Genomic DNA, 26,232 nt, shown 5'->3' with positions numbered 1-26,232 from the left:
AAAACCACAAATCATGTTCACTACAGTGCCAGAACTTGATTGTTGCAGGATAATCCACACTATGGCTGCCATCAATTCTCATAATTAAAGGAAACATTGAATTGGCTTCTCGTAATATTTTAGTGGCGAACACAACTATGAGATGTAAAAGAGAAATGGAAAAGGAAATGACGCTAACTGAGAACTTTCATTTTAAAATTTTCCTGACCCATTAGGAGCTCCTGAGTGGTGCTAAAAAAAGGGGGTTTCTCCAACTGCAAAAGTGTGAAAACCGCCGCGTTTTAACTAGAGAAAAATAAATCGAGTCAGTTATGGAATATAAGAAAATATAGACCAACAACTAGGAAAGGAATCACAGAAATTCGATTTTCTTCGTTTCAGATTCATGAACACCACGAGGGTGACGGAATAGGCGCAGCATGAGTCGATTGCACCCGCTTTCCATCAAAATCTGGTCTCACATGGTCCTTCACTCAGACGAATTGATTGACAAAAGGATTGCCATTTCACCAACGTTTTGAGCTATTGTAACTTTGTTAGTAATAGTGTGATTTTCACCAAACTTGTCAGGATCATGCTCTATGTTAAGGCTTACATTGCTGCATTGCATTATGATTCTAAGAAGAACTTAAGGCGGGTTTTGCTAAAAATTATAGTAATACACTATTATTAACTTTATATCGGTATGGAGTGTATTTCACAACCTAGGCACTACTTTGTTGCAACCTCTTGATTTTTTTTCAGATTTTTGCGGTGAGTAGTTTCTGAGAATGTGACCGGGAAATAAATGATCAGTTTCGCCCCCCCCGTACTTCCCACCTTTCCAACAAATGTCAAAACTAATATCGATTTCTCTACTAACCGAGACCTTTCATTTGGTACCCAACATGACTATATTTAGTGCCCGGAAAAGATGTTAGGAGACTGTTGTGAACTCCATCCGATGAACCGAAAACAAAATTGGTACTGGGAATAGGGTATGGTATGGTCTTCTACAGATTCATTAACATAAATCCTAACGGGTATTTGGGTCTAATGGTAGGCACCATTTGATAATGAACGCACATGTCATGTTAAAACCGGGTTTGCTAAAGTCAGACCGCTTCAATACGGTAGGGGGTCGCTTCGTCTAGCTGAATTCACCAGTTATATCAGTTGGTTCGAGTAGAGACAAAGAGTACTCAGAGGATATCAAACCTTAATCAAAGATAGTGTTGATGAGCATATTTCAAGGTCCAATAAATTCCAACCTGAACTATTGGTTTATTTAATGGCTGACAGCGTGAAATTTTGAAAAGTAAAACAACACTTGAGATTGCATGTTTCGATCACACCCTTTCGCTGGCCAACATCCAACGTTATATTTATCAAGGTTAAATGCACTAATTCTCCTAATTCACAAAGGAGTCCTTTTACTTAAGACTTTTTATCACGTATCCCTTTTCTAGTTGACTATCTGTTTTAGTGTTAGGCAAGGCTCTAATATTCTCCACACATCTGTCGAGTTCATTAGATATAGTTGAGGAACCAAGGCTATCTGGTAAAGTAATTATTCAGCATAATTCTTACTGACACGCATCAATTTTTAGGCTGAAAGTTAGGCTTATTCTTGAATGATAAATATAATCGAAAATCATAAGAAAACCCGAACTGACACATCAGATATATTTGGAAATTGTCACTTAAAAGAGACAACTCAACTGGTATCAACGTTTCCCATTTTTAGTAATATTTGACAGTTTTTGAGCCTTGCAAACACAATATGAATAAAAAACTCAACTGACTTACCTTAAGTACATGGTTGTCTCGATACTCTGTTTTGATTTGTGCGCTGTGAAACCATGGAATAATCCTTTGTAGATTTGTTAGGATACCAGCTCTGGTCGAGCTTAACCTGAGTAACTGCCTGTTTCACAAGTAGTTCACTCACTGCACTTATTCGTTACTGGATGAAAAGAACACACTTCCACCAAAATTATCAGACTGGATTTAATCACAACACTTTTCCTAACCAACATGGCACATAGTTAACACAACAGGATTTTTAATTCAGCATTGGCTTCACTTAATTACTCGCTTTCACTAAGTCGATCCCTTTGGAAATTTTCCGGAGTCACAAATTCTCTGCAAAATACACAAGCAATAGGCATTATGAATAATGAAATAATCGAGTCTATTGAGTGATGCCTTACGAGTCGAGAGCCTTTCCACAGGCATCAGTACCAAACTTGCAAAGACTTTTCCTATGAATGATTGAATAAGATGCCAGGGGAGCACTCGTCTTGACTTTGAATATTCATATGTTTCGTACGTGAACAAAACCAGCCCTCCTACTTCACCCCCTGAGCTAAGCTTCTGGAACGCTCCAGCAAAACATTTACTAGCGAAACATATCAAAGGATATATGAGGGCGGTGTTATGATGGTGCCATTGACTTCTTGCCTCCCCATTCGGTTCGATATGAAATGTTTCGCCATTGACAACAGCATTATTTCTACTTTCTTATCTTTTGCAAGACTTGACACGATCCTATTCCGGAAAGTGGAAGTTTAAGGGTGTTATGAGGTGTCTATATATCACTATGCCGGTTCCCTTCCAAGGGTATGATTTGTGTCGGGTAGTTTGCATCATGGTGAATAACTTTTGGTTTTCAACCCTTCTACGTACACTTGAAGCGATTGAAATGAATGCTTCTCGCATTTCTGCTCTGATACGGGGGTCGACTTCTTGGAAAAAGGTTTTCTCACATTAGAATGTTGTTCTAGACATCCCAAGAGGCTTCTGGTGCAGAAGGGATATCTGCCGCAGTACATATTCGGAATTTAATTCATGCCAATGCAGAAGTTTGTATTCCAACTCACTCAGCTTTCTAACTGAATATTTAAAATCATCCAACTGAATAGTTTCCAAATCGTCTACATGGGGTTGCTGTTTCAGGCCCGAGTGTACACCGAGTGACGGCATCGCACGCCTGCAGGACTCCCGCCTCGAGATGGGCAATGTAGCTCCAGATGAATACCGCGTCGTCATAAGGAGCCACAATACATTTTTATTGGCAATTTTACATTTCGTTACAGTGGAAGCCATAGCGGTGGAAAATTCACTTAGGGGTGGGTGGCTGACACTTATCGTTCGGTTCCTATAGACAGACGAAATGGCATTCTATTCATTTATCGGCATTACACGTATGTGTATTTGAGCAAGATACACGAGTTACTCTACTTTAAACGTCATCCGACAAAAGATGTCGTCGGGAACATATGCTGTTGCTACCACCCTTCATTGGGAAGACATTTACCTGGTTATATGTCGTTAGATAGGAAATTTCCTATGACAGAATGAAATCAAATGAACTAGAACGAAGTGGTTCTAGAAGATTGAGTTCGAAAGAATGAACAGTGTGACTCGAAAGTATTCCACTTTATTGTTTTTATTGCTGTGTAGGGACAGATTGGGTTGTTTCCCTTTTTTTCAGGGCGGAAAAAAGTTTCCCACAAGTTGGGAAATCTGTTGAATGTGCTTAGCTTTGCAGATTCGGTTTCGAATTTCATGTCGACAAGAAGGAGATTTTTTCCAAATCTACATAAATTTCATGGGTTTTTTGTTAGGGTTTCCCAGACCTCTTAGGAAGGAAATCTTCTGTATTATAAAACAGGAAGCTCAATACCACGAATAGAAGTTTAATTGGGGTGCCTAGAGTATGGATTTAATATTGCTAAACCAGCGTGATTTTCCCATTAACAAGAAGTTTCAGCGAAAAATGTCTTATTATTTTTGTACCACTATCATGAGTGAATTTCAGAAATAGGATATTATAGATCTTTTTCTGAGGACCTTGAATGTTAATTCAAATTACTGCAGGCGTTTGCCGTAAGGAAGGATAGTAATACATTATCACAACGTCCTGCTAGTAGTCAAAACTTCAGCCCTAACAATAATGACACCGATTTTACGAGAAGCATCTTTTTCGGCCGAACTGTCATCTCAATTGTTGGGTTGATGGGAAAGGAGTAGGCTGTGTGACTAACGGCGACTAATGACAATTTCTTCAAATCGGAAACGTATTACCCAGAAATAGCGAGAATGCTAGATGGTGCTGCGATTACCCGATATCACAATAAAATTCAATCCATTTGAAAAATTCGAAATATAGATCGATTGCTGGGGCGGATAATAGCCGCTCCGAAAAGCACAATTAGGGCTTTGGTTCGCCATTTTGACGCACAAACCCTTAAAACCGCAACTGCCGTGGGAATCCTTCCCAAGGGAATGGAAATTCATCGTGCTTAGATATTCAGAGCTCATATCATTTGCAAAGCATATCAGCTCTGCCCTGCAAGTAGAGCTCTCTTTGAAGTCTCGAAGAATCATTTACCCAGCTTCAGACGGAGTTGGTCTATCGCAAATGCGTGAGGGTTTCTTCCTGTTTTCCACAACTCCGGTAATACGAATTGTCGGGTATATCAACTTTGGTGGCGCGATTTTCTCTATAGACCAGTGCTCCATGAAAATCGCCCTAATCCTGTACGTACTTGCATGCCTCTGGTGCAAAAGGTTTCGCTATAAGATCATGTTATAAGGACGCCCGCTCCACCTTGACTTGGTCGATGTAGTAAGCTTTTGCAATTTTAAGTAAGCGGCAGTTAAGAAATGCGAGAAAATGTCCCTTCACAAACGCCAGCAGAACGAAGACTAGGACAACCGAGGGACTGCCAAGAATGCAGCCATGTATGACCAATCTGCCCGTCCGCCCATTTTTTCCATTATTCCTATGATCGGGAACCCAGAGGACTTTGAGCATGCTTCCTAGACTGTTAGTGGCATCTCTGCGCTGTTTTAACAGTCTGGGAAATGCTGTAATATCTAGTTCGCTGTGGGTCAGATGCTTGTGGTTCGAGTCATGCTCCATCCCATAGACAGGCTTCCAGTATGGGCAGCGTCTCCAGGTAGAACACACTGGCGAATTTCGGACCGTACGATTGTTGAATTGCACTGTGCGTATTCTAAAAAGTCCTGTACCTCTTCACAAATCATATTTGATCCGTTGGCAAAGAATACTGCATTATAACCTTGGAATACGTCACCGATTTTTACGGTTTTGTGTAAAACAAAATCTTATTAAAATCGGTTTACTGTCTTTCTGTCTATCAGTCTGTCCATTAGTCAGTCCGTCTGTCTGTTACACATATTTTTCTCGGAGACGATTGTAGTAATTCACACTAAATTTGGTGGAAAGGTGGGAACTATGAACGCTCACGTATACACGTCGAATTTAAGGGGGGTCTCCATAAATGCAAAAGAAGGGGGTTGGGGGGTGAAAGGGCTCGGTTAGTACTTTCCCAAGTCGCTCTGATATTAATTGGAAATATGGCGAGTGGGGAGGGGGGGGAGGGTTCAAAGTGATAATTTCTTTAACGGACCCATTCTCAGAAACTACTCAACCGAAAAATCTGAAAAAAAATAAGAGGCTGCCTTTATAGGTGCCGATATCTGTTCAAATTTGTCGCTTCTTTGCAAATTCGAGACTTTGAATATCAATATCAATCGAAAGTAGATATTTTCACACAATATATGCATATATTATGAAGAATTGCTCGACGAAATTCAACGTCCTTGACTGAGAGATGGCCAAAGAAGTTGGGGTCAACCTCCCGATTTCATACTCCCAGCGGTGGTTGTTCATGCTTCCATTTATACTACCTTGAGTAGTAGAGTTTGAAGTGCCCAGTGAGTTGGTGATTAAGAATACAATCAAAGTATTCCTTGCTTATCGTAAGGGTAGATTAAAAAGGATAGAAATTTGCAGGCAAGCAACCTATAAATTTTGAAACTTTTACCGAAACATCAACCACCCCTCGGATTGGGACTAGAATCACGGCAACGACCTTTGGCTATAGAAAATGAACTTAGATTGATTTCTAGGGTGAGCGCTCGCTCCTCAAAAACGGTAGCGAAGGTCCCCTGAACGTTTGCTTTCTCCAACTTGAACGAGAATTCCAGCGATATAAATTAGGCATTCTGGGCCTAAGCGATTTAAGATGAGGGGACTCTGGAGAGTACTGCTCTCCCTGTTGAGTGGACTCTGAGGAGTACTCCATTCCCTCTTGCGGCAAAGTGCTTCTATACTCTGGAAAGCCCAGTGGTAGCAAACGTGAATCCGGTGTCGGGTTGCTTTTGGTGCTTACCGTAAAGAGCGTTCTCTTGATCTGGGAGTTGGTTTCTGATAGACTTCTAACTGCAACATTTCGGTCCAGGCTAAGCAACATCACAATTGTACATTGCTACGCACCAACGGAGACTTCCGCTATAGTGGAGAAGAATGCTTTCTACGAGCAATCAAACAAAGTTCAGGAGAGGCTCCCTAAAGGCGACATTGTGAACGTGATAGGTGATTTGAATGCAAGGGTAGGATCTGACAACACGGTGTTCGAACATCTGACAGGGAAGCTCGGTCTTGGCCACCGCAACGGTAATAGTGGGAGGTTTGTGGACTTCTAGAGCTTTCACAGCTCGTCATTGGTGACACATTGTTCGAGCACAGAGCCTGCTATAAAGTCTGTTGGATTTCAACGGACCGACGCCGTATGAGCAATCGGATCAACCACTTTGCTATCAGCACTAAATTTAGGAGTTGTCTGCTGGATGTGCGTAGTAAGAGAATGATTACCATTTGATGGTCGTGTTCACCACTTCTCACAGAGTGAGGGGAGGCAACCCCGTAAGTTCAACATCGACCGCTTGTATAACTCAGCGGCCACTCGACAGTGGGAGAGTTATCTTGCTGGGCGGACGGCAGATATACTGAGTAACCCGTCTGAGATTATCAATGAGCATTGGGCCGCCATCACAAAAATTCTTTTCTCGGGTGCTACACAAGTCATCGACCAGGTCCCGAAGAGGTGCTATAAAATTTGGCTGACTGCGGAATCGTAGCAGCGGATCAATGAATGGACGGTGTTGAAGGCTCTACTGACCTTGCGTGTGATGGCGGGCGTGACGCGCTCGAATTCTGATATCGAGTGAAATCTCATCCATAATTATGAACCACCGAAGAGGTGGAAAGAACACTTCACCGCAGTTCTTAAACGTATCACATCCGTTGAGGTTCCTCCTCTGGTGGATGAAGACTGTTCATTCAAGCAGAACAGAAATTATTTCGGCCGTCAATACATTCAAAGAGAGTAAAGCAGGTGGCCTCGACGTTCTCCCGCAGAGTTATTTATCGATGCACCTGCAGTTATTGCAGAATTGTAACTTTCACTCGTACGAAAATGTTGCGAATCCGAGACCTTTCTCAGAGAGCGGAAGAAGGGGATGTTCGTTAACATTTCAAAAAATTACACACGTGTGATGATTAGAGGGGCATCTGCATCTCTCTGCCATCGCAATGATGATAGCTAAAATAATTCTGGAACGCATCAAAGAATATCTCGAAAGCTTGATTGACAGAAAGTATGCTGGTTTTCGCTCGGCATCCTTTTGCATTGACCGTATCAACACCTTGTGGGTAATTTTGGAACAGTGTGGGGAGTTTATACTTTCGCTGCACCTGCTCTTGATCGATGTGGAGAAAGTTTTCGATAGCATGAACAGAGAGTGTATCTGGAGTGCTCTACGTAGGAGAGGCATTCCAGAGAAATTAATAACTTTGGAAAACTTGGGTGTTGAACCCAAAACAGAGGAGTCCGTGGTCTACAAAAGAGGAAGTAAGTTACTTTCCAAGTGGTCCAGTCCATCGCCAAGTGGGTGCGGACTCAAGACTCCCAGCATCCTCAACAAAAAATTAATAAATATTAGCAGAGCGCCATATGATGACGCAAAAATGTTACGTGCAGCACCGAGGTAAAATCTCGAAAGAGAGGCCTTAAACCAAAGCGGAATCCGCCAAGGTTGCATCCTGTTGCCGATATCATTTCTTCTTGTTCTTGGTGACGTTCTTCATGCTGTCTTGTCTCGAGGACATTGAGGAATTGAATGGACGAGGACATCTTTCCTCAGACACTTCAACTACGCTGATAACATCAGCTTATTCTCTGTTCGGGTCATGGACCTTGACCAATTGGCTCTGGATTTGGAAAGAGAGGCAAGTATAGTTGGGCTGAAGATAAACACCAACAAAACCAAGATTCTCATTCTGACGAGCCATCGCACTCTCCCTAGCTGCAGCAATGGGCAGCCCTTCAAAATTGTTGATCAATTTGTCTATCTAGGAAACGTGGAACTGGATGTTGCCCGCATTAACAGTGCTAGACCCGTTTTCGCTGCCCTGTCACAACTCTGAAAATGCAGTTATCTCAACAGTATGATGGAGCTTAAACTTTTCTGTGCTAGTGTTCATTCTGTGTTGCTATATGAGGGCAGTATATGGAAGGTGAACTTCACTGTTACTAAAAGCTCAAAGATTTCGTCAATACCAGTCTGCCTCGTATCATCGGGGGGCATTACGGGCTATCTCATAAAAGGCGACTAGGGGGTCGCCCCATGGGCACCTGGTGCAGAACAGTAGAGGAGGAGTGCGAGCGTCTCGGGAAGTGGAGGGAGCTGCAGCATATTTCAGGTAACCGCAAACATTGGTGCATATATGTGGTTAACACGCAATATCCTACCAAAGGGTGTATGGCAACCATATATATATATATATATCTGTACTACCTCCTGCCGAAGGATTATCACTTGAACACCGTTAATTTGTACGATAATGAAACTGAAGTATGACCTCATTAAATAAAGATGAATAATAGAAGAGGATGGGCATCTCCTATAGTCCACGAAGGTGTCAACAGGTGAAGTATGTTTACATATGAGTACTTGGTCCCCTGTTGTGGAATATCATATATAATGGGGTGCTTGCTCTTCTCGTCCCAGAGGGGACTACGATTGTCGGCTTTGCTGATGACCTAGCTGATGTGGAGATGTGGAGGTTTCTGCGACGGAAATAGTGAAAGCGGTAAAGTCCTGGCTAGAAAAGGCAGGGCTGACCTTGGCAGACGCGAAAACGGGAGCGGTCTTAATAACGAACCGCAGAAAAAATAACACTGTGAAAGTGGAGGTCGGTGGACATACGGTTGTATCAAAGCCGGCTATCAAATACCTGGGGGTAATAATTGACACCAAATTGAGTTTTAGGGAACACCTAGAGTATGCATGCCAAAAGGCAGCCAGTGCCATCACGGCACTTGCAAAAATGTTGCCAAATATTGGTGGACCGAAACATTGCCGGAGGTTGATGCTAGCCGGAGTGGCGCGCTCCATCCTGATCTACTCGTCACCTGTGTGGGCAGAGGCGTTTGCAAACTCTCAGAGATGGAAGCAGGTGAACTCGGTTTACCGGCGGATGGCTTTGAGGGTTTGCAGTGCTTTTAGAATCACATCAGATGAGGCAGTATTGGTGGTGGCAGGCATGATCCCGGTTGACATTCTGGCCAAAGAAATGAGTGTCCTGTACAATGCAAAACGTATGGAGGGTCATGCACAGCGTAGAAATGCGGCAAGGTCAGAGTCACTTGATCTCTGGCAACGCAGATGGGACGAGTCTACGAAAGGTCGGTGGACGCACAGGCTCATTCCCAACATTAGGGTGTGGTTTGAGTGAAAACATGGGGAGACCAACTACCACATTACCCAGTTCATCACGGGACACGGTGGTTGCTACAGGCAGTATCTGCACCCTTTTGGGTTGGATGATTCTCCAAACTGTCCCAGATGCGATGGCATACCGGAGGATCCAGAGCATGTGATGTTTCACTGTCCACGATTTGCGATGGAGAGAAGGAGCTCAAACCAGGTGCCCGGAGAGCTTGGTTACTGAGATGCTGGAGTCCGAGGAGAAGTGGCTTGCGGTTGGCTCCGCAATCACCCAAATGCAGGAGGAGTTGCTGAAGGAACAAAGAAGGAGGAAAGCTGCAAATAGGAGAAGGATGAGTGCCTAAGAGCAAGCCTACCCCGCGAAGTAATACCTTAATGGTGGTCCCGCGGGGCTGGGGCTAGAGAGACCGGGGGTGGTTTTTAGTGGGTGTGAATCCCACACGCGCCCGCTGTAGTTCCGCCGTTCGGGCGGATGAGCTGCGGCGGACGTTTTCCGGAAGCTGCGGCGGAAGATTTTCCACCTCCGTGTAGTACAAAACAAAAAAAAAACATATGAGTATATAGTATACACCCCAAAAGCTACACTGTTATTTTCTCGAAGACCCTAATCGACTTTCCAAGAAAATGAAATAGACGCAATCACTGTAAAGCTGATTAGGTAGTCCACCATGGTCGCTTCCGTATATATTACACATGTAGCAACGGACCGACAATTAAGGTTAATTACCAGATATTCTGGATTTCCAGAAATGTACCTCAAATCGGAAGTACATATTTCGATAATTGCTCGCCAAGACAGCGTCAATGGTGCTGAATTTGTCGCACTTCGCCCGTTTGCCATAGAATTCCCTTGGCCACTGTTGCATATGCAATCATGAATGCATATCGCAACGAGTTATGTGCAAGATTGTATTCTAAATTAGAGTAATACCTCGAACACGATATAATCGTGCTTTTAATGTGGTGCCTGATCAAAAACAATTTATGCATGCTCGCATTCGAATACTTGTTCACAATACTATGCACAATGTTTCTTGGCTCAGAAGACAACTGCCAAGAAAATGACTAAGAATGTGCTTGCACCAATGAATCAGGCATTAAATTCAGGAGCGAAGCCGGAAAAGTTAGGCATAAGTACTACATGTAGATGTCTGCCGTTGGGTTACGAGGTATTGGCTGTTGGTTTCCCGGTCGATGATAGCAACTCCATATTTCCTATTATCCAGCCGACTCTCGTCATATCGAGCTTGTCTTACAGTCGCTTTTTGCCATTTATCATTCGAATGTACTTTATTTGAGCTTGTACATATTTGGTTCAATTTAATAGTGATAAGCGTCCTTATATAGGCAGAAATGAACCGTAAGGCGCTTGGGAATTCCACACAATGCGTCTTTGAAAATTTAATAGGATAAGTGAATATAATTGATAGCAACAAGCATGATTGGTATTCCTAAATGAGCATTTGGACTGATTGTGCCTTACTTTATGGCCCAATAGGATTTGTTAGTGCTGATCTGGTGAAATACCGAAACAAGGACCCGCCCTCATGGCATCCCGACTTATCGGGCACCGTTGCCATCTGGGACGACATTGGATTTCATGTTCTTGCCGAAGGCCGGAGGAACGGGTTTATCTGGATCCGGTGTTTAGGGACAACGTTTTTTTAGCGTTTATCTGACGTCAAACGAGACAACTTGATGCTCTGGAGAACGCCGTTTCGAGCACGGAGGGACGAATCCTGGTAGGTAGTGACTTTAATGCCAGGGCCCTTGAATGGGGCATGCCTCAGTCAGACGCCAGAGGGAAACGGAATGGCGGCGAGAACCGGACTCGTAGTTTTAAACACCAGAACCACTTCAAAGTTTCGGCGCCCAGGCTGTGAAGAAGCATTCCTGACATCACTTTTGCGTCGAAATCTGTGGCATCATCGGTGGGCGGGTGGCAAGTCCTAGAAGACTTCTCGGCAAGTGATCACCAGCACATCGCGTTCGAAGTGGTTGCTTGGTCGAAGCTCTTGGAGCAGGCAGGGCCGCATTGGAAGGCGCTCCGGGGGTTAGTAGTGTCACAGCTGACACCATCGTAAATTCAGTGATGAACCTGATAGCGTATGAGGCTTCCATGCCCCTGAGGGGCCCCAGGCGCGACAAGCCTTATATGTACTGGTGGTCGGCAGAAATTGCCTACCCACGGGGAGTGTCATAAGCTCCGCCATTTGATACAACATTTGCACGCCAGCGAGGAGGCATGCGCCATAAAGGCACAGTTTAGATAAGCAAAAAGGAGACTCCGCAGCGCTTTAAATAAAAGTAAAGCACGCGGCTGGCAGAACTTTGTCAACGAGGTGATTGAGGGCCCGTGGGGATTTGGCTATAAGCTTGTCACCCGAAAAATCTAGGCTCTGCGGAGGACCGGCATACTAAGTTCCGACCAGATGAACCGCATTGTACGGGCATTATTCCCCAGACATCCTGTACGGGTTGATGCGAATAGCGCGAAGAAGAAGAAGCGGTTCTCACTTTAAAAAACAAGGAAGATCCAGGTCCTGATGGGATCCTGGTGGAAGTTTACAAACTGGTGTTCCGCCATTGGCCAGAATTGGTGCTTGAGGCGTTCAATGCTTGCTTGAAAGAGGGCATTTTTCCTTGTCGCCGGAAAGTGGCCAGACTCGCGCTGATCAGAAAGGGTAAAGGTAGCTCCCGTCTGTATACTGACCACTGTATAAGCTTGACATGGCCCGGAAAGTGCTCGAGAAGCTCATCAGGAGTAGACTCGCTGAAGTGAGGCAGCTCGGGTTCAGAACAGGGAAATCCGTAGTAGATGCTGTTATGGAGGTCGTAGATGCAGTTCATCGAGCCGAGATTCACAGCCGCCGATCTCGACGGATAGTGTTCCTCATAACCCTTGATGCCAGAAATTCCATCAATTCCGTAAGATGGACAGATATGCTAGGCACATTAGAAAACTCATTTCACACGCCAAGCTATCTTTTGCAGATATTGAGGGATTATATGAAAGACCGCTCCCTGCTCAATGAAACGCTAGATAGCCAGAGGAGGATGGAAATCACGTCGGGAGTAGCACAAGGATCCATCCTAGGGCCGGACTTCTGGAACGCTTCCTATGATAGTCTGCTGAGACTCGATATGCCCGAAGTCTCGCGTCTGATTGGTTATGCAGACAACGTTGTGGCACTTATTGCCGGGCGCACTGTCGAATAGGCGCAAAGCAGATGACTGCTCACGGTTTAAGCCTTGCGCTGGAAAAAACCGAAGCAGTCTGGATTTATGACGGATTTCACTTGAACATAATTCGTACCCATTAAGTGTTTGCGATTATATTTAAGTGGAGCGATTACCATCTGTCGTTACTTTCGATCATGCTGCTCCCAGGGCACAGGTGAGGCAGCGTCTGATGAGTTGCCTATGCCCTGGACCAAACCAGACGAAGTAGTCTGGCCCGTCACCAAGTGGGTGCAGACTCAGGACTCCCAGCATCGTCAACGAAGTGGTTATCTTGACCAGAAGGAGAATCTCGACCCTATGTCCCATATCGGTCGGCGAGTTGACCATAGAGTCAAAACCAGCGGTTGAATACCTTGCTGTAATGCTCGACTCGAAGATGAGCTTCTTCGAGCAAATCAAAGCTACAGCGGGCAGGGCTGCAGCTGAAGTCGCGGCTTTGAGTCGGCTACTGGCGAATGATGGGGACCCTATATCTACTAGGAGACGTGTCCTTATAGGAGCTACGTAGTCGGTTTTGGTCTATGGCGAGGAGGTACGAGCTGATGCTCTTGACAAAGAGGTGTATCGTAAACGTCTTGCTAAAGTTCTGAGGCGGGGAGCTTTGCGAGTGGCGTCTACTTATCGAACCGTCTTCAAATCGGCCGTGATGGTGTCAACGCACACTTACCGAATGGCAACTTTCTTGGCAAAATGAGCCAAGAGGCAGATGGACTGCGCGACCTATCGACAATTTAGATCCCTAGTTGAACCGAACGAACGGTTAGATTGATTACTTCCTTATCCAACTTCTAAGCGGGTATAGAGGTTTTCAGTCTTACCTTCACAGGATTGGGAACGCGCGATCTCCTGATTGTCTGTTCTGCAATGGAGTGGCGGACGACGCTGAACACAATTTTTCCTCTTCCGAGAGGTGGGACGGCTTTCGTAAGGAGCTTTATGCAAACACAGGGCAGCTCTCTCCAGACAACATTGTCAGAGAGATGCTGAAGAGCACTGACAGCTGGAATCGTATTTCGCGTTATGTTCGGGCACTTCTTATTGTGAAGAAGGTTGAACTCGACCGGCGGAGGGATCGGACGGTAAGGGGTTCCCTGAACCGACAACTCCTTTCCTTCCCTCCCCTCCCGTTGGTGAAAGGGATTCCCTGACTTGAAAGCTTCGAAAGTCGGGAGGGCTAGCCCCAAGTAATGTGTCAAACGGTTCCAGTCTAGTTCTTTGGTGACATGGAGGTATTTAGTTGGTAGTCCGAGCGCACTGTTGCGAGAATCCAACACTCTGTGCGTAAACGTATTCACCTACCACCCAAAAAAAAATGGAATTTGCTAAAATTTTACTTTATTATTTTTAATTTCAGTGGTATCTGAGTTCTGGTAAACCCTCTCATATACTCCACATATTTGACCTAATATTTATGTATATTTGATGAGCTACTAGAAAGGAAAAAGGTCCTTCTTTCTTCCAGTTAATTACCGCAAGCCCATAATTAATGCGGTTCAGTTTTGATAGGGATTTTAATTTAATTGTCATTTAAATAATCCAAAAATAGAATAGATACAAAGGGCCGAAAGCCATTTTAAATGATAATCCCAAAACAACAAAATTCATAAAGCATTTCAAGTAGTGTCCTTCTTCCTGCTTTGGTCTCTCTAACCATTTTCATTGATAATTTCCATAAATGTCGTTCCATAGACTAAAAATTTTCTGTCATGAATTTCTATAGAAAAACTTCTACAACCTATTTAAGTCGAAAATTAGCGGAGTAACGTCTACAGAGGCTGCAGGCAAATTAAAGCATCCTAAAGGAATGGTATTTAGTATCTATAAATGATAGCCTTAATGCGGCGTTTTTGTTAATGGGAAGGAGTCGGCCTTTGTTCCGGAACTAATTCTGCTGAAAGCTGGGTTGAATTTTCCCTACACGCTCGGAGTAAAATCAGAAGGTTGAAATGAAGGAAATGGAGTACACTTGCTGAACATTTTCTCATTAAATTGGAAATTGAGCAGGCATTCGGGGGGTTGTAGTAAGTAAAATAGAATGTTGGGTAAGTCATTCGATTTGTCAAGTAGGATTTCAGGTATTTTGCAAAGCTCGTTTTAACACCTGGAGATACAGAGCGAAGCAGATACAGATTTTTTCGTCTTATCTTCAGCAGTCTGGTATCATTTGTCACTGATACAAATATACTCCGATCTTAAATTTTCTGAAAATTTTATTTGACTTTGCTTGACCGAACTCGGAGAGACAAACTAACTTTCCCTATTTCGGATATATGGAGCGCATAAAAGTAATTAAGTAAAGTACATAAGTATATATTTCTATCAACTTTCATCGTTATGGATTCAGCTGCTGTAGAAGAAATAAACTGTAGAAAGCTTGCATAAGAATAGCAAACAAAGCACAGAAGTTCCCTGTTTAATCATAAAAGTAGCAGCCAAACTCAGAAGTTGAATTAAATTCCTCCCTAGAAAGTGAGTATTTGAATACGCTGTTAGCAGATTTAGCTACAGTTCCCCAAGGCCAACCTATCTTTCTCTGAAGGTGAGCTGTCTCTTCGCTAGGGCGATATGTGGTTCTTCAGGGGCCAAGGCTCGCGTCTACTAAGACCGTTAGTGAATGGTGATAGTTGCACGCTGTACGAGGTGATCCTACTATTAACAAAACGGTACGGATCTAGACTGGGGAGTCGAGAAGACCTCCCCCAATCCAGGGTGTTATGTGAACTATGCCCACTGAACAGTTTGCAGTCGGGAGTAACTGACTGTATTCGAACAGAGTCTCACTGATACCTAGTCGCCTTACTGAGTAAGTGAGATATTACCCTGCTACGGGGGGCTATAGCACGGCGGACCTCCTAACCCCCATACTCGTGGGAATCAAATGAGTACCAGCAATAAAAATAAAAAGAACTAAACCCAATAAAACGGGATCTCGTACCGCACACAAACTGGTTAATCAGGTGAAGGCACATCTCCGAAATACTGAGAGCCAGGTGATTACAGCCAAGAAGAAAGAAGCTGGGACGTCAAGCAGTGGATCCAAGGGTCACATTGGTATACTGGGTGGACAACAATCAACAAATGCCACTGCTCAAAAAGCGGGGACCAACAAAAGCACGTCTGAGACAAATATATCAGACGTCAGGAAGGCGACAGATCTCAGTGGCGCAGGTGCTAAATGCCACCTGCGCTACCCGATGGAAGGCCAAAAACCAGAAGAGGCCCTTAACAGTCCTAAGCTATCTCTACTGGAGCTGAGAATGCAGAAATCAGCTCGCATGAAAGGAACGTTCTCAAAAACCCAAACCTGAACCCAAGGGGAAGAAAACCCGGGCACGCCAGGGTTGAAGGCAGGAATCAGGAAACCCGCCATTCGCTATGCTAGTGCGGTCAAGGGCATTCGACTGGCCATACTGCCAAAAATATTTCCCGAACAAATACTCACTCGTGAGGAGCAGGAAACCATCGAAGAGCTTGTAGTCAGGCAGATGCGCATGAACTTTGAAACTTGTGTTCACCGGGATCCGATTATGATCAGGTATTATACTGGTGGACTGCGCGACGGACGACAATGCAGAGTGGATTAGAGCAATAGCTCCTAAATTGTCAGGCTGAAATGAGCAGAACTGTTGACATGTGTTGGAGATGATATTCCGAATACATGATAATAACGTTTCTTCCTAAACCCCCGCCGGTAGAGACGGAAGATCTCATTGGGAGGATCTTCATACGCGATTGTCGATTTGGCAACATACAGAGAAAAGCCGAGGAAAGACACCTTGGAGGAGACACCTTATAAAAAGAATACCGAGGTCCCCGAAGAAATCTCGGAAGCCGTTGAGGCAGAAAGGACTGGGTTAGTCAGAGAAGTACACCTGCTGCCCAGTGAAGAGCAGAAGCTGGACGATCTAGACCTAGGTCTTTTAGGGCTTAGAGTGGACAGCTACGGACAGAAAAGCGTCATGTGGCAGGAGGAGGGCGATATTCCGACAGTAGAGAAGAGCTCCAAACAATAACCGAGCCATTCGCCAGGACTAAAATCGCCTAGATAAACCTCCACCCCGCGAAAGCGGTATCTGCGGTAATTAGAAAGGCAAATTCCAAGCAGAACATTGGAATAGTGCTTGCTGAGGAGCCCTGGGTGTACCGGGGGCAGATTATCGGTCTGAAAGGTGGAAGCCTGCAACTAATTTGAACCTCCTCTTGCGAAAAACCAAGAGCTTGCATAATCCTGAAACGTAATTTAAAATATAGATGCATTTCTGAGTTCCTGAACGGAAAACTGGTGGCAATCCAAGTCTCACTGGAAGCGGGGCGAGCACTCGAGAGGCAGCCGTGGTATAGCGCTACTTCCTAGGTAACGAAGTCTAAGTCCCACGGGAGCTAGCCACTAAGGTGGTGAAGTACTGTAAGCGTTACCACTTGGTCTCAGCTGCGATGGCAATACCAATCACGAAGTCTGAGGAAGCAGCTCTAATGTGCAGGCTCGTCAGGAAGTGGAGGATGTTGGATGAGCCCTCTATGTCTGATCACAGAATAATGAGATTCGACATTAAGGGCAATACTGAAATAAAAAGAATAATAAGGAATCCCAGCAGAACGGATTGACATTCCTATGCAAAGCACCTGCGCAGCAACATGACTCACCTTCAGGGGGGCGGCTCCATCAGGAGTGTATTAGAACCAGAAACAGTGGTAGAAACCCTCAACACAGTCCTCATTGACACATATGCGGCCAACAGACCGGCTAAGGAATTTAAGAGATGTACCCCGGTGAAATAGGAGGTTAGTCAGAATGAGAACAGAGGTACGAAAAATCTTCAGTCGGGCACTGGCTGAGGTACAAAAATGCACGGATTGCGTATAACAAAACGGAACAGTTTCAGGAAATTCTGTGAAGGCATCGAACAAATCACAGAGGCAATCAGGCTTTACAAAGTTACAGCCAAAGACGGGTCAGTATTTTCTGTCTGCTTTAAGAAGGAAGATGGAACATTTACCAAAAATGAGGAGGATAGAGTTTAGCTGTTTCACAGAATTCATTTCCCGGGGTCCTATTCCCGGCAGCAACATTCTACTGATACCCCAACAACGAATAAAAGGGGAAGAAAGAAGAACTGGAAAATAGCAAAAGAGGCATGCTCGGAAGCTAGAATAAGGTGGGCCGTGGAAACTATTAAGAAGAAACAGTCCGCGCAATTCATCGTTTTAAAAATCATAAGTCCCCAGCAGCCGATGGAATTATAGTCGAATTGGTTAGATATGGAGGCGACCAATTACACCAACTTGTGCTGAAGGTGTGGGAGAGCGAATCAGTGCCTGACGATGGGCAATGAGGCATTATCTATCCATACATAAAAAGGGAGATAACACGCAGTTCACGCAATTATATAGGTATCACGTTGCTGAGTACCATCTATAAGATATTCTTTGCTATCTTGCTAGGTAGATAGCGCCATACGGCCAGAACATCATTGGCCCATACCAAACAGGCGTCACTCCAGACAAATCAGCAAGAAATTAGATTTTTCTGTGCGGCAAGCGATGGAAAACTGTTGGAATAAGGACATCAGTTGCATCATCTTTTCATCGATTTTAAAGTCGCCTATGTTAACATAGCCAGGGTAAAACTGCACACGGCCATGAGAGAATTCGGTATCCCAACGAAAATGAAACTAGTGTAAGGTGGGCAGTGGGAACTTTTAAACCACTGAAATCACCCGGAGTAGATGGCATTTTCCCGGCACTAATCCAGAGAGGAATCATCGGAATCCTAGGAATTAACTTAGAGCATCTTCACTGTGTGCATTTTTAGATATCAAAGTAGCATTCGACAACACATTGCACACAGAAATACAAGATGCCCTGAGCCGCAAGGGTGTGGGAAACACCCTGGCACTCTGGATGGGCAAAATGCTAGAAAGCAGGCAAATAGGAGTGTCGATAGGTACAAATTCTAATGTCATGACCACTACTCAAGGTTGTCCACAGTGCGGGGTACTATCGGCGCTTATGTGGAGTATGGTAGTGGATGAACGGACGTACTAACAATAATATTGGAATACTGGTCCAGCGGTACGCGGACAACATTGTTTTAATCTATAGAGTCAAATGTAAGGATACCTTATGTGATAGAATACAAACTGGACTAAGACACTTGGTCGGAAAGCCATGAGGCCTCTGATGACTCCTAGGTCCACAGCAGGAAAAAATGGGGTTGTAGTTCGAAGATACTACTTCGGGTATATACTGCAATAGTAAGGCCAATGATTATCTATGGAGCGGTAATCTGGGCAGAAAGAACCGAACTCAGCACACAAGCTCCAGAGACTCGCTTGCGCGTGTATCAGCGAGGCAATGAGGACATGCCCAACGGCATCCTTGGAATTACTTCTGGGATTAAATTCTCTCCATCCGCACATATAGATGCTGGTAAGGAAGGCAATATTCAGGATGGCCGGGAGTATCAATGTGACGGGGAGCTGCCTAAACCGAAGGAAGATCGATATTCTCTCCAGGCGGTATCCGGAATTACTGATACCAAAGGATAACATGATAACGAGGTTTCACTTCGATAAGAGGTTTGAAATACGTTCGAGTAACAAGACAAACTGGGATGCGTGGTTGGGACATACAGCTTAAACCAGCGACTGATTACTTTGTAAACTGACGGATCCCTCAAAGCAGAGGGAGCGGATACCGGTGTCATTGGTCCAAGGAAAATATACTTTGAGGTGAACTCTAAACAGGTATGGGAATGCCTTGAGAGATTGAATACACTCGGCTCGTCCAACAAGGTCTGGATACTCTGGGTTCCAGGCCATGCTGGCTTGAAAGTAAACGAGGTAGCGGACTAACTAGCCAAGAAGGGAGCAGGGAGGTCTTTACACGGGCCAGAACCCTTCTGTGTAATCGGAAACAGTTTCATAGCTATGACACTAAGAAATGAGGAAGAACGGTTGAGGGAACTATACTGGGCGGGACTACCAGGTATGGGGCAGTCCAGGGTGCTTATTGGGGGATACGAATCGTGCGTTTAAACTTCACCAAAAAGAACCTCTGAATCATAGTGGGAATTCCCACTGGTCACTGTCGACTAAACTATCACCAAGGAAAGCTAAGGATATCTACGGACACTGCCTGCAGGTTTCGTACGGGTTGTGATGAAACCTCTTTATACGTCCTGGGACAGTGTCCAACATTTGTGCAAAGTAGGTCGAGGCCTCTGGGAGAATACTTAATACCAGATGCAAGGATGAAAGAGCTGGAAGTAAGTACTAAAGATCCTGGTGATTATAGACTAATAGGAACATTATAACCAGTAAAAGGGGCACAATAGTTCTTCAAGGACGTGGTAAGACTTTCCCGTAACAGAATAATAATAGAAGTCCTTCTTCGCGTGAGAAGTGGGTGGATCAAAGATCTTTTTTTTTGAAAATTACGTGTGATTGTCATGTAAAACGGAAACATTGTGAGTTCTTTTCGCTGAGACGTTGATAGTTTTGTTGCTGGTTCAGTGTCACTTTGGGAAGAAAAGAAATATACTCCCTCCGTATAGGAGAAGAGTGCTTTGTTGGAGATGGACGTGTAAACCTGAGTGCTTTTCTTCGTCGAGAGTATTTCTAGTCCAAGCCCAATGGTTAGCAGTGTCCCATGTACCGGGAAAATTGAAGGTTTAAAATTCAATATACGTTCCAAAAACCGGACAACAAAGGCTCAAAGGGCCTCTCTTCTCATATTTCCGAGCACAGATGCGTGCAAGCACGTGTCGACGCACCACTTCAATATTTGTCGGTGAATCTTCACGGTCAATTTTGCCATCGTTTTAGGTTTCTTGGATAGCTCTCCCCTCTTATGAGTCTCCGGTCTCTCGAGATGGTCTTGTGACCATCGACAAACGTCGTATTGTCAATACAAAAGTATCTATTGATGTGGAATAGGGGTCATTTTTCATGCCAAATGAAACCTTAAGGGGGTCATCCCATGTGAAGGCCGTTCTTTTTCGCTTTTTTTTAGAAATGTTTTGTGGAGAACTAGATAAAGATACAAATACGAATTTTTCACCATAGATTTATTGATATCTTGAGCATGCGTATTAATTTTTCCAGTTCGATTGCATAGTTCATTATTGAAATACAGAGCAATTTATATACCCATCTCCAAAAAAAGGTATTTTTCTGCTGCCACGCTAGAGGGCGCTTAAAGAAAATAAGTAAATGGCTTTTTAACATGCAGACTTAATTACAGTCCGCAAACTAGGATTATTATTTTTAGCCTTAAAACCTTAACTGACCATTAATCTGGTATACCTAGTCCATATACCTTAGGTTTCGTCAAGAAACACATGTACAGTCTTAGCTGGAATTCTTGTCCTTTTAGCGAAGTCATTCGAATGTCATTCGGACCGATAAATACGCGCTTTATTACGGCCATCGTCATAAATCTGGCATGTGACTTATCATGTGTTTAACACTATAATTTCCGCTGACCCCCTTAAGTCAATGAAGATAAATATTGGGTTATATTTGGCCAGTTCTTAGCGCCTTAGTTTCTACACCAAGCCTGAGCTAAGGGTTGTGATGATGTGATGCTTGTGTGAGTGACGGTAAATCGTTGGCAAACCTGGTTCTGCCAGGGATATTGTATTACCTCATTGTGACCGGGCGGCCCATTTTTCAATAGCATCCCCACGTTCTACGTCTTGATTACAGTGAAGCTGATCATTCTGCAAGTTTCCTGAGATCCACGATCGAATTTTTTTGCCATCATTATCAGGACGAGCATTTATCACTTTCAAAATACTCTTCGTAAATGTATATATTATAAAATTACATTCAGGAGTAAGTTATATGATCGGAGTCTGTATGATCGCTCTACTTCAGTCTTAAGTAAAATGTAGCGAGCTTTGATGCCTCAGAGCTAATCTGAACGACCAATGATGACTAATGTGATGCTTGATTAGCTGATGACTTTAGAGGACATTTTGTGATTACTTTTCGGTTATAGAAAGAATTGAAAATGTTTTCAAAGTTTGTGGCTTTAGCTTCCAGTAATTTCAAAATTTCGTGGTTAAACCCCCCCCCCCCCCCTCCTTATTTGCAAAAAACTCAGACAGCCAGTTTCCGCAACCCTCTTTTGAGGTCAACTTAGTAGCACCAAGAGCGTTTTGCATGAGCCGGAAGAGATGGTAATCACTTGGTGCCAGGTCTGCACTATACGGTGGGTGCGATAGGACATCCCATCCGAGCTCCCGTAGTCTCTGGCGGGTCATCAAAGATGTGTGAGGCCGAGCGTTGTCCTAGTGGAACAGAACACCATTCCTGTTGACCAATCCTGGCCGCTTCAGGTGAATCGCCCGCTTCAAACGGCCGAGTTGCTCACAGTAGATTACCGAATTGAGGGTCTGGCCTTGTTGAGCAGCTCATAGTGGATGACTCCCTTCCAATCCCACCAAACACACAACAAAACCTTCCTGGCCGTCAATCCGGGCTTGGTGATGGTTTGGGCCGGCTCGCCGCGCTTCGACCACGATCTTCATCGCTTGAGATTTTCGTACGACCCAAAAATGGGTCGAATTCGTTCCGTTTCAGCAATGGATTGCATGCGTTTATTCGGTCAAAGCGATTTTTTTTCGTCAACTCGTGTGGCACCCAAACATCCAGCTTTTTTTGGAATCCAATCTTTTACAAATGGTTCCAAACTGTTTTATGGTCCTAACCCAGTTCCTGGCCAATCGAGCGAATGCTCACATGTCGGTCTACTTGGATGATTTCGACGATTTTATCGGTTTCTACGACTATTGGCTTACCAGTACGGGGTGTATCTTCGACATCTACTACACCAGAACGAAATCGATCGAAGTAACGCTGTGCTGTGCGAATCATTACAGTATCGGACCTATAAACTTCACAATTTTTTTTGGCCGCTTTCGTTGCATTTTTACCTCTCAGGTAATAAAAATGTAAAATTTGACGAATTTTTTCTTTGATCGACTCCATCTTTGACGCGCTATAACTTGAGACTGAAGCATACGATCATAAAACTGTCAAGGAGACACCTATAGCCCAGATTGTCGCCTTCAAATCGCTGTATGGTATGGCCAGATGCGATAAGTACAACACAAGATATGTTTAAGTGTCGCCATCTATTGAAAAAAATACGACATTACTTTCCCCCCAAACTTATATTAAAGTTTTCCAAAAAAACCGTTTAAGCAATCATTAAATTAAGAGTAACGGAAAATTAAGAGTAATGGATTTTCACTACAATATTTTAGGTTCAGGAGTATTATGATAAATACGTGTACTGGTTGTATACTTCACAAGATCCTAAACTAGGTCCCAACCTGGGAGTGATGACAGATGCGAAGCTGTCATACGCTTACACGTATTCCTTCACTGTCCGAGAATCATAGAAGAATGAGGGAAGCTAGAAACTCAAGGGGAGGAGCTAGTACCAGAAAATTTTATACGGATGGCGAACCCAGCATTGAAAGTTTTTCACTTTACTTTTATGCTAATCCCTAATTGCCTACAGTAGTCAGACGAGTACAAAAGCAAGTATCCAAAACAACCGATACTTAAGCCTACGGGCAACAAGATTGAGAGGCTGACGCACAATCAACTCCCGGTGGCGGCAAAATAATATGAAATCAACGTTCATTGTTCTGTTCATTGATAATGTATGATGAATTAAGTTTGAAGCTTCCAAAGCTTTTGTTCTAAAACCATTTTCCGTCTCCTTACTGTTGCATAGTGGTGACTTTTCTCGCAGGGCTCTGTAGTCTCCAGCAGGCAGGATATTTTATACTTGAAGTGAGGCAACTCATTGCAATGATAAAGAATAATAAATTTAAAAGTAGATCCTTGATGACCTTGACTTAAAAGGCCTTGGATATGCCACTTGGTATTCTCGCCTTTGTTTTAATTAAATATATACTGCGGATGGCTGTTATTAATTATTAGAGACGACCTTGTTCACGGAGATAAGGGTTAAGGAAGAAAAAGGTGTCATTATCCATTTTGATATATTTTTATCTCATCGCAAAATCATCTTGTAATCTTGCATAACATATCTGTCTATACACATGGATGGTATCTGTGACACCTTGGCTTTTGACGAAGCCAGATTGGTTCCCTGAGATCAGTGATGTGGTTTTAATTCAAGTGCGAAACGTGTCAATTATTGATATACTCGTAAATAAATCAATTCATTGTGAAGGTTTTAGGTATTGGATTTTCTAAATATGACGAAACTAAAATCCCAAAATATCAGCGTTCTCATACCACATACATATCTCAGTCTGCTGACAACTTATTATAAACAATTATCAATTTGCGAGGAAACACTAAATTCAACTAACACCACATGGTCCCGCTTTTCAAAATAATTTTTTCCGTCTGGCGTGGATCAGACGAATAATATCAAAATTATGGAGCAAAAATCCAGCCAACTTACAGTCACTTATAATAAATAATTTAAATTGATTAGTTCCAGATAGTCGTTTTCTGGGTCAGCGATTGCTAAACACAGTCAAATCCAATTTCATTATCACATAAATTCCATTTACAAATTTATACAAATAACTAAGTTTCAATTCAAGTTTCAGGGGCAACTTAAATTAAATTGTTTCCTCAGCAAAAAAAATTGGTAATTTTCTGGAATATTCTCAATATGTCTAGATCCGTGACAAAGGAGAATTTCCAGTGATTTTGAGGAAAGGCAATTTGCAGTCTGTGGGGGAGCTAAATTACCTGAACGGGTTTTTTAATTTATTCGATCCAAACTTAATTTTAAAAATATAATTTCGCAGGTGCGTGCAGAACCTTTTATTAAGATGGGTGCTCTGATTTTAGAAACTAGACTTAAAATGTTAAATACCAGAAAATATTTAGAGGCAAGGAGAATGAATTAAATCTTTTGTGATAACCAGTTCCATGATCCGAATGGCCTTCAAATTCGTGCCTAAAGTACTGTTTTTCGAATTTTAAAATTTCAGCGGAATTAGAGAAATATTAGGTTGTCCTTTCAGAATTACCTGATTAGGAGCATGATTAGCGAATTTTGTTGGCTAACACTTTACATTTCGGAGGAAATTACCAAAAAAAATCTCATAAGAGTAAGATCGAGAAAAGATTCTATTGATAAATCTAATCTGCAAGAGAAAATGTTTTTTCTTTTAAAATTTAATTTTTCTGGCATTTCAGTAAATTTGAAAAAAGTAGTATATATAGCAGGAAGCCTGCGATGCTTCCTCCTGCCCTACCGGACCCAGGGGTTGCCGATCCAAGGATGCGCTGAAGGCATTACAGCGGGGATGCTCTTCAATGCAAAGTAGGTGCGACTATGCCAAAATGTTCTACTTCATTCCCGATTATCGCAAACGTTTCAAGCAGCAACGCGGTGGTAGATATGTATATTCAGATGATGAATACCAGTGCAAATCTAGAGCAGAACCTACTAGACCAGACTGTTATCGGACAGAACTCTTTGGCTACAGCACAGCTTGCTAGTAAGACACCTCTTGCATCTTCATTGATAATCTGGCTCTTAGATTGAGAGTGTTCAGCATGTTATGCAAATTTTGCGGGATTAATCCCGTCCCTGAAATTTCGGCTAGGTCAACATCGATTTTTGAGCTTTCCATGTCTGCTTCATTTTGTCTGTCAAGGGGCTGTAGTTCCGGATTTTTTCTTGCTTTTTTTTCAACAGTGTTCCGGTCCAGTGGTACAACTACATCGATTATGACGTACGCTGGATTTTATTGGGAAGCAAAACTAGATTGGACGGGGGCCGGAAAAAACGCGATCAAATTTATCAAAGATATTTTTCGTTCAAAAACGAATGTATTTGTAATCTTTATATTATATTTTCATATATCATGTGGCATATTTTTATAGGACAAGATACGTAATTTCAATTTTTTGTAAAAAGGTTGTCATAAAGTAATCACTTTCATTTTGTGCCGTTGGTGTCAATATTTTGGATGAAAAAAAACAACAACTCATTTAAAATATTTACTAAAAAATTTGAAGAAAAATAGAAAATAATCTCCCATTAACCTACCACCGGCCAGCACCACCAACTCCCCTTTAGTTTTTAATTAGGTAGGATAGTCCCAGCCTAAATGCTTGGCACTTAGTGCTAGTATTAGGTAAAACCCGGCATCTGCCGAGATTTTGATAACTCAGAAATAATTTATCGTATATGATTTCGCAGTAAGAACTGCATGACAGCGCTGAAGCATGGATTGAGCAAGCCAAAAATTCAGATCCTATGGTAGTGGTAGTCACGCCCACTCTTTCTCATTAGCAGTGTATAGGTCAGTTTTTTAGGAAATTTCGTTCCGGGATTTTTTGTCCACGATTTCCCAGAGATGTTGGATAGGATTTAAGTCAGGCTTTGCGC

At 43.2% G+C, this 26,232-nt stretch overlaps 1 protein-coding gene across 8 annotated transcripts in view; it reads right to left on the bottom strand.

Moving 5' to 3' along the window:
- The window catches only part of LOC119650384 (collagen alpha-1(XVIII) chain), a 768,837-nt gene that overhangs the window by 730,950 nt on the left and 11,655 nt on the right, over positions 1-26,232 (bottom strand). For all 8 annotated transcript variants that reach the window (XM_038053124.1, XM_038053126.1, XM_038053129.1 and 5 more), the window contains exon 2: positions 1,789-2,124. In XM_038053124.1, the coding sequence (XP_037909052.1) occupies positions 1,789-1,799 (11 nt within the window). In that variant the 5' untranslated portion in view covers positions 1,800-2,124. The remainder of the gene's footprint in view (positions 1-1,788; positions 2,125-26,232) is intronic.

This window comes from Hermetia illucens, chromosome 2, assembly GCF_905115235.1.
Source record: "Hermetia illucens chromosome 2, iHerIll2.2.curated.20191125, whole genome shotgun sequence".
Classification (NCBI taxonomy): domain Eukaryota; kingdom Metazoa; phylum Arthropoda; class Insecta; order Diptera; family Stratiomyidae; genus Hermetia; species Hermetia illucens.
Note: the sequence above shows the minus strand (reverse complement) of the source record. Positions and strands in the feature narration are given on the sequence as shown.